Source organism: Trichosurus vulpecula, chromosome 3 (genome assembly GCF_011100635.1).
Source record: "Trichosurus vulpecula isolate mTriVul1 chromosome 3, mTriVul1.pri, whole genome shotgun sequence".
NCBI lineage: Eukaryota > Metazoa > Chordata > Mammalia > Diprotodontia > Phalangeridae > Trichosurus > Trichosurus vulpecula.
In genome coordinates this window covers 381,892,026-381,906,308 of record NC_050575.1, presented here as the reverse complement: position 1 = coordinate 381,906,308, position 14,283 = coordinate 381,892,026, and the positions used below count along the sequence as shown (strand labels likewise).

The 14,283-nt window shown below is 45.5% G+C and overlaps 1 protein-coding gene across 2 annotated transcripts in view; it reads right to left on the bottom strand.

Moving 5' to 3' along the window:
- Positions 1-5,869: 5,869 nt before the first annotated feature.
- NECAB2 (N-terminal EF-hand calcium binding protein 2) overlaps positions 5,870-14,283 on the bottom strand; it is a 51,468-nt gene continuing 43,054 nt past the window's right edge. For both annotated transcript variants that reach the window (XM_036751509.1, XM_036751511.1), the window contains 3 exons: positions 13,938-14,015; positions 7,454-7,545; positions 5,870-6,779 (listed from right to left, as the gene is read on the bottom strand). In XM_036751509.1, coding sequence (XP_036607404.1) covers positions 6,751-6,779; positions 7,454-7,545; positions 13,938-14,015 — 199 coding nt within the window. In that variant the 3' untranslated portion in view covers positions 5,870-6,750. The remainder of the gene's footprint in view (positions 6,780-7,453; positions 7,546-13,937; positions 14,016-14,283) is intronic.

The window sequence follows — 14,283 nt, the reverse complement described above, 5'->3', positions numbered from 1 at the left end:
GAGTGGAGGGAAGGGAATGCATGTGGAAGATCTTGCCATGATAGAATTGAAGAGATTTGGCAGCTTAATGGATATGAGACTGGAGAGAGGGTAAGAAGAAGATGATTCCAAGGTTGTGAACCTGGGACACTAGAGGAATGGTGGTGCCTTTGAAAGAAAGAAGGAAGATGGGAAGAGGGATGGGTTTGGGAGGAAATAAAAATGATTTTCAGATCTGATGAGTTTGAGATGCCTACGGGTCCTCTAGTTTGAAATGTCTGGTAGGGAGTTGGTGATGAAGAATTGAAGTTTAGGAGAAGATGAAGGCTGGATATGAAGATCTGGGTGTCATACATAGCAAGATAAACTGAGTCCATGGGAGTCGATGAAGTCACCAAGTAGTAAGAATATATGTGGAGAGAGATAAGAAGGCCCAGGACAGAGCATCCACAGTTAGAGGGCAGGAGAGAGATGATCCAGCAAAGGAGATTAAGAAGGAGCAGTTGAACAGATCAAAGGTGAACCAAGGACAGCAATTTCTCAAAAACCCAGAGAGGAGAAAGTATTCAGGAGAGGGTGGTTAACAATGCTGAATAAATGAAAATGTATTTTTTAAGCACTGGGATACAAAGACAAAAGCAAAGACAGTCCCTGCCCTCAAAGAGCTTACAGTTTCCTGGAGGGAGACAACATATATTGTCAGTGATTGGTGATCAGGAAAGGGTTTGGAATTTTAGCATAGGGCTTGGCACATAGCTGGTACTTAATATATATTTATTGACTGACTGATCAGACTGATGAGTAGAAGCTAAATGGGAAAGGGACATATAGACTGAGACACCCTTTTCCAGGAGTATTAGCTCTATTGATTTGATTATTGCTCCAGAAGTAGAAGGGGGTAACGATAGGGGAGGGCAGCTAAGTGGTGAAGTGGATAGAATGCAGGACTCAGAGTCAGGAACACTCATCTTCCTGAGTTCAAGTGCAGCCTCAGATACTTAATAGCTGTGTGATCCTGGGCAAGTCACTTCCCCCTGTTTGCTTTAGTTCCTCATCTGTAAAATGAGCTGGAGAAGGAAATGGCAAACCACGCCAGTATCCTTGCCAAGAAAACCCCAAATGGGGTCATGAAGCATTGGACATGGCCGAAATGATCAAACAACAAAACAATAGGGGAATAGAATAAAACATGGCTGGCATCCTTCTGAAATAGTGGACTCAAGAGACTCTCATCAATTCAAATATTGTGGCCCCTGGTCTGGAGCTCTCAAAACAAAACAAGCCCTTGGGGAATGTTTTTTGGTCTTGGCATGCAGGGCAGTTGGGGAAAAGATGGCTGGGATATGTTGCAGAGAGGTCATGAAGAATGAGGACTGAGAACTAGACGTTGGGTTTGGCAATTGAGAAATCATTGGTAACTTTGAAGAGAGCAATTTTAGCTGGTTGGTGAGGTCAGAAGCTGGACTGCAAAATGCTGAAAAGGGAATGAGAGGAGAAGCAGCAGCAATGAGAATAGATAGCATTTTTTTCTAGGAGTTTGACCAGGAAAGGGAAGAAAGATATTGGACAGTCTCTTTGAGGATGTTAGGGTCCAGTAGAAATGAGTCAGTAGATAGGAAGATAGAGAGAGATGGAATAATTACAGAAACAATATGCCAGGGGCAAGAAGAGAAGATGGGGTCAAGGGTTCAAGTAGAAGCATTGGTCTTAGCAAGGAGAAGGGATGCCTACCTCTTTATCTGAAACAAGGGGTTATGACATATGACATAGGGGAGGTCCAGAGAATTTAACTTACCGATGTCAATAGGAAAGGTAACAATACTTGGAGCTGTAAGATCATAGATCTCTACCTGGAAGGCACCTCAGATGCCATCGAGTCCAACTCACTCTTTTAACAGATGAGGAAACAAGCCCAGAGAAGTTAAGAGATTTGTCCAAGGTCACATCAGAGGTGAGATTTGAATCCACATCCCTTGACTCCAAAGCCAGTGCTCCTTCCACCGGACCTTCCTATCTCCTTAGCCTAGTCTTGTCCAGCATTTTAAAATCTTGGATTTAGATGGAGGGCAAGGTCATGTGTTTGTCAGATTTGCAACTGGCACATGAACTTAGTGGGTGACAATCAGGATTCAAAAGGTGGTGAAAACGAGGAGCTAAATCAGGAGGGGAAAACTGAACAAAGAAATGTCAAATCCTACACTGAAGTCTTAGAAAAACAAGCCAGTGTCTAAATATAGAATGGGGAGCCCTGGCTTGGTAGTTCACCCACCCCTGAGGGTTTTATTAGTTAGTGAGAATAACTCCACTTGTTAGTAAGGGGCATCCAGGTCCATGTAGATGGAGAGCTGACTTCAGAGGCAGGAAGATTTGGGTTTGAGTGCCTCTGGCACATATTGGCTGTGTGACCCTGGGCGAGTGACTTTATGTCTGGGTGCTCCATGCTACTCTCTCTAGTCCATAAGCTGCAGAAAAGGTACATGACTTGCATTAGTACAGAGAGCTTCCTCACCTGAGAATTCACCAGACCAATGAAATCACAGGTGCAATATCTCTCCCTAATGACAATACACCTCTAAGTTGTTTTAAGATTTTCAAAACACCTGTTTACTCTCAACAACTCTGAAGTATAAGTATTTTGGTCCCTTATTTGAAAGTTGAGCAAATTGAGGTATGGAAGTTGTCTCACAACTAGGAAGGGTCAGAGTCGGGCTTTGAATTCATGTCTACCGACTCTAAGTCTGTTTACTTCTGCTATTCCATGTCTTGCCTCAAGCTTTTGAGGCTGACCACAAGTTCAGTAGGAGCCAAGGTGCCGTGTCCTGGTGGCCAAAAGAAGGCAATCTTAAGCATTATTTGATAATTCCCAGATCTGGATGGGACAGACACTATAGTTGAGACATTTTATCTAGTTCTAGGAACCAAACTTTGTCAGGATGACCCAAATGCAGGGTCTTGAATGAGGAATCTTGAAACCCTGGCACATGAAGACTGGTTGGAGGAACTGGGGATCCTTATAGCTTGAAGAAAGGGCTTAGGGGAATGTGGCAGCTGCCTTCACCCATTTGGAAGGAGGTTATGTAGAATGATGGAATGTCAGAGCTAGGAGAGAACATTAGAGACAATCTGGCCTCACTTACAGATAAGGAAACTGTGTAAAAATGATTTATCCATGGTCACACAATGTTCCGATTTGCAACTAGAACCCAGGTCTCTGGACTACTAAATCACTGGGCTATTCTGCCCCTACGAGGGCACACAGGCTATAATTTCTGAGGGCAGAGCTAGGACCGAGAAGGCAGATCTCAACCTAAGGCAGAAAACTCTCACTGGGGCAATCCAACAACTGGACAGGCAATTGAATTGTTCATCGCTGCAAGTGTTCAAAATAGAGCTCAGTTGGATTCTTTGTGGAGGAGGGGATTCTTGTATTTGGATCGGGAAGGGGGGACTTCAAGACCTAAAGTCCCCTATGCGTGAAAGCAGATGTGACTATGAATGACAGAGAATTTGCTTAATTGGAAAAATCCATCTGTCCCCGAAGCCGCTCAAGCAAAAAGCCGAAGCGCTCCTCTATTTGAAAAGGGTCTGAGCGATTCCATTAAGAAATGCATTCGATCTCAAGCCCGGCTTTGCTCTCTTCCTCCCACGTTGCTCATTATCCTTTCTTCACCAAGTATTGGCACAGCCTCGGTGCCGTCTCAAGCATTAATTCGGGGCTTTGGTCAGAGGAGAGCGTTTTCCATCTGCGGTGTATTGATAGCAAAAGCAAGTACGGTCGGCTGTTAATTGACTGACTCCGGCTCAGGATCACAGCCCTCATGCTCATCACCGGCGACGCACGGTACAGGCAGGTCAGCCGCGTCCACCTTTTGCTTTGGTCTGATGCACACGCCGATACAATAATAGCTTTAGAGTCTGCACATCACCGCAATCTTATTCGGCATTATGTTTGCTTTATAGATGAAGGAACTGAGGCTAGGGAGGTTAAGTGATTTTTGTGGGATGGGGAGTGAGAGGGGGTCCGCACAGCTGGTAAAGGTCTGGGGTGGGATTCAAACCTCCATCTTCCTGACTCCCAAATCTGTCCACTGCTACTACCTTCTCCCAGATTACTTTCTGTCTCCTCTTGTATATGCCTAGTTATTTATGTATCATCTCCCTCCTTAGAATGTGAGTTCCCTGGGGCAGCAACTGAGATTTTCCCCCTTTCTTTGTATCTCCAAAACTTGGCATAGGGACTGGTACATAGTAGGTACTTAATAAATGCTTGTTGACTGATTTTCTACCATGCCACACTGTCTTCACTGGCATATGTTGTCCTGTTGGAGAACATGATGCTGAAAGTTGTGGGTAATTTTTTTGTTTTACCTGACTTGGCCTCAGTCTCTTCTAAGATATGGCCCCTAAAGAAGAAAGTATTCAGTAGATAAAAGCTAGGGATGCTTTTCTGTGATTGGTACTTTTTGTGGTTTGAGAGTCATCGTGGTGTAAAGTGTTTAGAGCCATAAAATGTTAAAACTACAAGGAATATTCAATGTTCAGAGTATCAAAGGATTTAGAAATTAGACTGGTTTTTTTTTCCATCTAAAACATCTATTTTACACATGAGAAAACTGAGGCCCAGGGATATGAGTGACTTGAACAATACAACACAGTGAGTTTAGTGGCAGAACTGGGACCTAGATCTCTGATAGCCTTTCAGGGTTTCCCCATGCTTTAGGGGTGCACCACTTGGGTACTACAACCCTATCACATTAGGAAGCCTGACTGAAGCATAATGCTCTGGCTGTTCAAGGTGAAAGGGTGGGCTCAGATGCCAGATCTTTGAGAGAATGGAGCTCTGCTGACACCTTGTTTGAAGTGATACAATGGTCGGAACTGGGAGAACCTCCTCCTTACAAAGCCCTGGGCAAGTGTTTGAATCCAGTAGTCATTTATTAAACACCTGCTGGAGCCAGGCTCCTTCCAGGTGCCAAGGAAACGAAGAGGAACAAGAACCAGTCCCTGCCTTCAGTGGGCTTCTGCTCCTTTTGGGGAAAAGATCCATCTTCTCATCAGGAAAATGATGACCTGACTTGCAGCTGACTTTGATTTGAGTGAGGGAGGGCTGTGCATTTTCCTGATGGCATGGTCCTCTTCAAAAACGAAGGGCAAACACAACAATCTCCTCATAAAAGGAGAAAATGGCAGGTGGAGTGGGAATCATGTCTTCAGTACATGTGTGGAATTTATTTTTTAATTTTTTTAATGAACAAACATTCAGTCTTTTCTCCTTACCATCAACTCCCCCCAAAAACCCTTGCAATAAATATGCATGATCAAAACAAATCCATGTCTATTATTTCCCCCATGATTCAATTTGGTACTAGAAATGTTAGCTTTAGCAATAAGAGAAGAAAAAGAAATTGAAGGAATTAGAATAGGCAAAGAAGAAACTAAGTTATCACTCTTTGCAGATGATGTGATGATTTACTTAGAGAATCCTAGAGAATCAAGTAAAAAAACTACTTGAAATAATAAAAAAAAAAACCAAATCCCTATCTCCCTCTGCATATTATAGTCCCTCATCTCTCATGTTCATGGGATTTAGAGTCGGTCTACAGACTTAGCCTGACCCTATCATTTTGCACATGAGGAAACTGAGGCCTGAGAGAGGTCAAGTGATGTGTCCCAAGTCACCCAAGTGTTAGCAGGGTCATAATTTGAATCCAGGTCTTTAGACTCTAAATTGAATGCCCTTCCCACTCAAAGCACTGTTCTATATGTTTTCCCGACATGTGATCAATCATTTCAGCCCACCCTAGAAAACCCATGTTTATGGTAAAATTCTAAGAGATGAGATGTTGGGAGGGTCACAGGGGTCAGGAAGGAAAAACACATACTCCATAGCTGTTCCTCAATCAGAGTTTATTCCTCACCTAATAGTAAACTTTTTACATTGGCTAAAATACTGTACTGACATTTTGCAAAGTTCTACAGTTTAAATCTAGAGGCTTGAGGCTCCTAAGGGAAGGGGAGTAATACTATCCACCAGGACTACCCAGAAGGCAGGGAACAGCTAGTTAGCAGCCTAAAGGGCCCGTGACCCTACTTTAGTCTCAGATACCAAAGGGGAATATAGCACACCAATAAATAAATAAATAAATGGATCTGTTAGGGAGCTGACCCCGGGGGGCAGCCTGAGAAAGCACACGAAGGCTGAGTGATCATGCACGGTTTTCAAAGTGAAGGAAATGAATCATGGTCATTGAGGGGAGGTGGAAGCTGGGGTAGAAAGCAGAAGAGAAAGAGAGAAGGATGGGTTGTGGCTGTGGGAAGCTGGAAAGGGAGGGGACCCGGTGGGGCTGATTGGGATGTAGCTGCTTTGTAACTGGGCCAATGAGGTGGGTGCTCAGAGGGGCAGCTGCTGCTGAGAGGTGCACTGTCAGGGGGAGGATTGTGCTTCTTGCTTGATCTAGAAAGATCTTGGTTGGTTCTGCCTCCTTCAAGGCCCTAAACTTTAGCTGGCCTTAAAGGAAACAGCCTCAATACTCTGACAGTAACAGGGAGAGGGGAGCCCCAAGGGTACAGTTTAATGATGGGTCCTGGGGAGGGGGGGGGGGGAGGAAGGATTATTTTCCTTCACTTCAAACAACAAGAAAATACATTCCTGTTTAGAAGTGTATTGAAAAGACAGCACTTATGACAAGGTTCTTAGAAAAGACACGTAATTCTTTATAATGAGCGGCCAAGTCCCTGGCCTGACATTCTGAGTTCTTTAGGAGGGCAGCATCAGTCTTGATTCAGGGTGCACCAAGCAGCTACAAAGGGAAGAAAAAGGGGAGAGAGGATGACATTTGAATGGTGGCAACCTCTTGCTCGCTGCCCCCAGGGAAAAGTGAAAGGCTCGATAAAATTTCTAACTGGAAGGGACCTTTCGAGGTCGCCTCCCGCTGCTCCCAAAGGACCTTCCATCAAGGAAGATCGTGCCTGAGAATCTTAACATTAGAGTCCTTCCTCTGGATCAAGGCATCATCTCCAGAATACTCCTTTTAAAATACTTATTTGCCTGCCGACAAGGGAGGCGTGTTTGCCACAAAGTGACAGTGATGCTCCCATCCCTCATACGAACCCAGCATCACTCGTCCCAAGGCAGGTGCAGAGATACAGGGTTTGAGAAGAGCCTCATTGATCCAGAGTTCTGATTTTCTAAAATTCAGAAATCTGAGTGCTTAGGTAAGGAAGGATCAGAGGTCAAATCAATCTCCTTTCTACAAGGATTTCTCGGTTTTTTCTTGGTCTTTGACTCAACATGTTCCAGCGATTGTCTTTTTTAAAAAAACTTTCCTCATCTATAGTGCTGTGTGTGAAAGACCACAGTTACATTAATTTTGAATGGGCAGTCCAAGCCATGTTCTCCCCTTCCAAAGCCCCCTTCCCAGGTTCATTTCAATCTTCCGGTGACCCCGGTATTCCCTTTAGCCCAAGCCCTGACCTGGTACTGGGATGCTGGAGACAGCTTCAGGTTGGGTCAGTGTATCCACCTTCACATGCCGGAAGGCTTTGCAGACCGGGCTTTGCAGGTGCCTGAAACCCAAGTAGAGATTGGGGGAGGGGAAGGAGGGGAAGAGGAGAGGAGGGATGTAGTTTAGGTCTTTTTTTAAAAAAAATATCCTTTGCATGGAGTCCTGAGTAAAACTTCCAGGAAGGGGCCTGGAAATCCAAGGGTCACTTATGGCTACCTCTGCCCCTGGCTTTCTGTGTGGCCTGGGAAAAATAACTTGGAATTAAAATCACTGAATACCAAGGCCAGAAGGAGCTCAAGATATCCCCCTTATTTTATAGACATAGGAATTAAGAGAGTGAAAATGATTTACCCAAGGTCACACAGCTTATTGGGGTCAAAACCCCAGGCTCCTGATTCCCAATCCTAAGCCCTTTCTATTCTTCCTGTCTCTCTGTCTTTCTCTCCCTTTGACTCTCCCTCCCTGTCTTCCCTCCTTTCCTTCCCTATTTCTGTTTCTCCCTCCCTCTCTGTCTTTCTCTATCTCTGGCTGTCTCTCAGCTAGAGCATTCCTTCCAGCCCCATGGGAGGACCTAGTTCTGTGGTCCTCCTTTCCATCCCATTTCACAAGAGTTCCCTGACCACTTCAGCCCCAGTCAGACCATTCAGCTGTTGCACAGCATTTGGGCGGGTAGCCTGCTCTGTTCATTTGTCACTTATAATATGGTGGGTCTTTTTATCTGGATTCCTCTGGTCTTCTCAACCAGAATTGAGGGCAGAGACCATAGTTCATATGCATAGCACCTGGCTGGTGTTCAGTCATTTCCCATTCTTTGGGACACCCTTTGGAGTTTTCTTGGCAAAGATACTGGGATAGATTGTCATTTCCTTCTCCAGCTCATTTTATAGATGAGGAAACTGAGGCAAACAGGGTTAAGTGACTTGCCCAGGGTCACACAGCTAGTAAATGTCTGAGGCTGGACTTGAACTCATAAAGATAAGGCTTCTGATTCCAAGCCTAGCACTCTAATGGTGCCACTTAGCTTGCCCCACTAATGCTCAGCAAAGATGATTCATTTAAAGGGCTCTACTTTTCTTTGCTGGCTTTTAGTGCCTACGCTGAACCACATTACCCAAAGTACAACATGCAATTAGTCGTTCAGGTCACATAGGAATAGACAGTATAGATGGAAAAGGAGGACTGAATAAGAAGAGGTCAGTGGGCTGGATTGCATTCAAGGGTGTGCATGGTCTTTCCAGTGACCCCCAGCTGCTCCCAGTCACCACAGCCTACCATTTCAACGCTGCTGCTCTTCTGCTGAGGCCGTATGGCTGTGGGTGATGAAACACTATGATCTGCCAAGGCTGGGCATTAAAGGCATGGGGTAGAGTTGAAAAAGCCACCCATTGGAAGAGTGGGCCAGCCAAAGGGTGAAAGAGAAGGATGCTGGGGGAGCAACCCGAATGCCGTGCCAGTGTTTGCGAACCCTCAGAAGAGCTGGAGGAGGAGGCCTCCATCCAATACACTTAGTGGAACCTCCATGGAGGGTTGTCTGTGAGAACTGGACTAGAATCCAGTGGTATGAGAAGGTATGAATCAGCCACCTCAGGGCAGAGGGTCTACCCTCATCACACGGGTCCACTGTTGGATCTTAATTCCCATCTTCCATCTTAAGAGTCCTAATTTTAATTTCATTTAATTTATTCCTAATTTTAATATTTTATTTAATTTTAGAGTCCTCATCTTTACGAATCTCTCTAGAAGCCTTCTATCCCTGTGAGGCAGCCTTGTGGTAGGGTACAGTAGGAGGAGAAACTGGACATTTAGTCAGGAGACCTGAGTTCAAATCTTGGGCTCCGCTACCTACTCAGGGTTTCCCTCTCTGGGCCTCCGTTTCCCTATCTCTAAAATGGAAGGGTTAGAACTTGTCCCTGTGTGACCCTGCACAAGTCATTTAATCTAGGCCTATTTCCTCATCTATAAAATGATGGGGTTGGACTCGATGGCCTCTGAGATGCCTTTGAGCACTAAATCCTAGCATCCTAAGCTCTGGGTTAGTTCTGTGAGGTGTTGGAGGTTGGGTGGGTGGGGTTTAAAAATGTGATGCCTCCCCTCCCCCACACACAGATGCTTCAGTCACCCATTGATTAGCCTTTGACAGCCCCTGATATCCCTCTTGGGGGCTGAGCCACAGGGCCTCAGGTGTGGCTCCAGGTGCAGGGGCTACCAAGGTTATATACTAGGCTGTTGTCATTGTTCAGTCATCTCTGACTCATCACCCCATTTGGGATTTTCTTGGCCAAGATACAGAAGAAGTTTGCCATTTCCTTCTCCAGTTCATCTTACAGATGAGGAAACTGAGGCAAACAGGGTAAAGTGACTTACCCAGGGTCACACAGCTAGTAAATGTCTGAGGCTGGATTTGAACTCAGGTCCTCCTGACTCTGGGCCTAGTGCTCCATCCACTGCCCCACCTATACGCCCCTATATACCAGAACTAGGCTTGAGCTTTTTGCTCTCCCAGGAACTGGAGCAGCTGTGCCTCAAGAGTCCATCCGTGAAGCTGAGGGGAAGGTGTCCTTTCCCCAGGACCTTCTACAGAGCAGGAGAAGTCTTGGCAAAGCCTTTTGGAGCAAAGAAGGCAGCTCTGAGGCTGAAACTGCCACATCTCCCAGCTGCAGTCACCACGTGGCCTTAGAGACCCTCTAACCCAGGGGTGCCTGTACTTGTTACAGTATATTGTGTTACATTGTATCATATCATATTACAATGATACAATATTGTGTTACATTAATACAATATTGTGTTACATTATTAATGATGTAGTATTATATTAACATATTATGACATGTTATATTAATATATTATTATATGTTATAGTTTATATCACTGTTTTCCAATGTTATTGTTTCCTTTGTAATCCATTTATTTACTTTATGCATTTAGAAACTTGACTCTGAGAGGGGGTCCTCAGGCTTCCCTAGACTGCCAGAGGGGTCCAGGACACACACACACACACACACACACACACACACACACACACACACGTTAAGAAGCCCTACTCTAGCCTAACCCCTTCATTTTACAGATAAAGAAACTGAATTCTTGAGGAGGACATGACTGGTGTTTAGTAAGCAGCACTGTCAGGATTAGCACTCAGACCTTTGGACTCCTGAGCCCAGTGTTCTTTCTCTGACCCTGACTTAGGTGGGGAGCAGGTCCTGCCCGGATTCCTGTTCCTTTCCCTTTTCTGGCTGATCTTCGCCTGGGCACAAAACCAGATCTCTGAGCCCCACACCCCGCCTTGGACCTTGCTCTGGACAGTTTTGCCCATCTCTCTGCAGTACCTACAGCCCCTAGAGGTTCTGAATTGTCAGGGTCACTTAGAAAACGCCCGTATGTGTGTGTATGTGAGACCCCCAGAGAGTTAAAAACCTGAACCTCCTTGTGCTCATGCAGCACAGTTCACTTTTCAAAGTCTTTGTCTCATTCTACCATCTCACTCAAATTAATAGAAGATGGGAATTTGGTCCCAGGTTCAAGTAGAAAAATTTTCATCAACAGAGATACCTAACTCAGCCCTGACTCTCATTCAGTCTCCCATCTTATCTTATCTCAGCCACACACATTTCAGAGGGCGTCCATTCCTGGGCCCGGGATTTGGCTTTCCGGCGTACCCATATCTGATGCCAAGGCACCCACTTGACCATTCCAGGGAACACTATTTTGGCTCAGATTTGAGGAAGGCAGGTGATGTCACTTCAGAGGAACCAAGTTCTCTGAGGCCTGGCAGAATATTAGAACCACCTCCCTGCTATTCAGGGTCCCCAGGACTGTCGCTGACTTTCCTCCTTTGGGACTCACCTGTTCGCTGCCCCTTCTGTAAAGGAGGGAAAGAGCGTCCTCCATCCACAGTGATGTAGATAAACCTCACAGAGGCAGAGTGTTATAAGGAAGGTTTTGTAAAATGCGAAGGGGGCAGAATTGAAAAGCAGAAAATCGCAGAAGGGCATAAATGAAGGGGAAGATTTGGCTGGAGGGAGAGCAGCTGAAGGAACTGGTTAGGATGGAGAAAAGAAGACAGAGGAGAAGAACGTGAGAGACACCTTCCGATACTTGGAGGGGTTACAGGTCAAGAGAAATTGGCCCCGAAAGGCAGAACCAAGGGCAGTGAAGAAAGCCAGAAAGAAACAGAGAATACAAGGGGAAATCTCCAAGATGTCAGAGCCGGCCCCAAGCGGCCTACGTGAGTCTGGCTGACTCAGGGGGCGGGGGGGGGGGGTCCCCTTCATGAGAGGTCTTCGGACAACTTGTTGGGAATGGGATTCTTGTTCAGGTGCAACTCTGAGAGTCCATGATTCTGTGAGAGAAGGGAAAACAACTGAAAATTATTGTATTGATGCAAATCTGAGATTCTGAACACGGCCCCGGGAGGGAGGGGACCTTGAAGGGACCCTCTTGTCTCATGGCCTCGAGTTACAAATGAGGAGCCTGAACCCCAGGGAGGACAATATGCATATTGTGTAAACACTTTTAGACGCTGCAACAAACCCATTGGATTGACTAAGATGGCGCTGGATTGACTGGAGACAAGATTGGTTTGTATGGAAGACAGCCATTGGCACCAAGCGCTTAGCTTAGAGTCAGACCTGGGTGTCTCATCTGGGAAATGGGGAAATGAGAGGACCTGCTTCACCAGTGAGGATCAAGTTGAGTTGGCAAGCCTTCTAGCCCTAGAGAAATGATTAGCAATATTCATCCTACGTTCCATTAAAATATGTAGGGTAAGTGAGAGGGGGAAGAAGGTGAGAGTTTTTGGTGTTTTTAACAAGCAATGCCACTAGCTCTCTGTTGAGAATACTAATAATGAGATGCATTCAGACCTGGTTCTGCTTCTAGCTCTGTGACCCAGGGTAAGTCACCACTACTGTAAGCCTGTAAAATGGAGACAATGCTTTCTCCATGATAATAATAATAGCCAGCATTTACATAGTGCTTTAAGGTCTGCAGATCACTTTACAAATATCCTCTCATCTTCATTTTGTGAGGAAACTGAGGAGGACAGAGGTTAGGTGACTCACCCAGGGTCACACAGCTAGTCAGTATATGAGGCTGGATTTGAACTCAGGTCTTCCTGACTCCAGGGGCTCTATCCACTAAATCTTCTAACTACCCAAAGCCTGGAAGGGACTACGTGAGGAAAGCACTTTGTAAGCCTTAAAGCGTGAAGGAAATGTGATTGCTATTAGGGATAAAGACCAGACCTGTGACTGCATTAGTAAAGGGGACTTCCAGGTAAGGAAATTCCCTTTACCACTGCAGGTCAGCGCCTTTTCTACAATTCAGAGTCTTAGGGAGTTGCTTTGGGCAGTGAGGGGTTAAGTAACTTGATCAGGATTACATAGCCAGAGAGGCAGGATTTGAACCCACATCTTCCCGAGGTCTAGGGCCAGCTCTCTATCCACCAGGTCTCAATGTATCTCATTATTATCACTGCCAAGGAAAGCTAGAGGCTCTGCTCATTTTAAAAAAAAAAGATACAAACAATTCTCACCTTCTTTGCCCTCTCACTTTCCCCACATATTTTAATGGAACGTAGGATGAATATTGCTAATCATTTCTCCAGGGCTAGAAGGTTTGCCAAGTGCTTTACATATATTATCTCACTTGATCCTCACCGGTGAAGCAGGTGCTGTCATTCCCCCATTTCCCAGAAGAGACACCTGGCTGAGAGAGGATAAGGACTTGCCCAGGGTCCTCCAACTGAGGATGCCTGAGGCAGGTTTTGAACTCTGGTCTTCCAGAGCCCAGTACTCTTATCTGTTGTGCCATCTAGCAGCCTCAAGGAACATGGATGATGGGGGGAGGGGATGTCTTTCAATTTCTCCCTGGGGCCTTCGCTGATTCCCTTGGAAGGACTGACATTCCTTAGATACCAACAACTCCTGGTTTCTAGGAAGTCACCAATGGAGACTGAGTGGTGTCAGGTTCTTCAGGTCCCAGAATCTATCATGCCTGTGGGGCAAGGCTGTACTCAGGTAACTACTCACCTTTCCCAAAAGGACAGGACATTCCGGCTTCAAGAAACTGATTCTCAAGCCTGAATGGCTTAGACACTCTAAGCAACAGAAATATCCCTCCTCCCTAGTGCAGTGTTTCCACTGTGGAGTCACTGGTGCACTGGGTGCTGGTGGCCAGATTGGTCTTAAGCAGCTCCCAGGGAAAGGAAGGAAGGAAGGAAGGGAGGAAGCAAAGGAAGGAAGGGAGGAAGTAAGAAAAAAAAGAAAGAAAGAAAGAAAGAAAGAAAAGGAAGGAAACCACAGCACTCCATAAAGGCAGCAGAATCAGCTGTGCAACACATCATGAAGGGAGGCTAGAGATTTATCTCCCTGGTTTGGGAAGTCTTACTGAGCAGCTGGCTCCCTGGCACCCTGAGTCATCAAGATAAAACACTGGAGATTGACTTGGTCCTACCTCTTCCACTCCTCGTCAGTCTCCCAGAACTCATAGACAACGAAGGTGAAGCCATCAGAGAGCCTCACGGCAGTGATGCTGGAAAGAGAGAGAAGGAAAGAGAGGGGTGTGGAGTGAGAGAGACAACAGAACTGGGATTAGAAGAGCTGAGTTAAAATCCTGCCTATCCCACTTGCAACCTTGGGCAAGTCATTTTTCCTTCTCTGAGCCTCAGTTTCTTTTTCTGTTAAGTGAGCATTTTGGACTAGATCAAGCATTCTTAACCTGGGGTCTGTGAACTTGCTTTTTAAAAACTTTTTTATGATTATATTTCAACATAATTGGTTTCCTTTATAATCCTATGTAT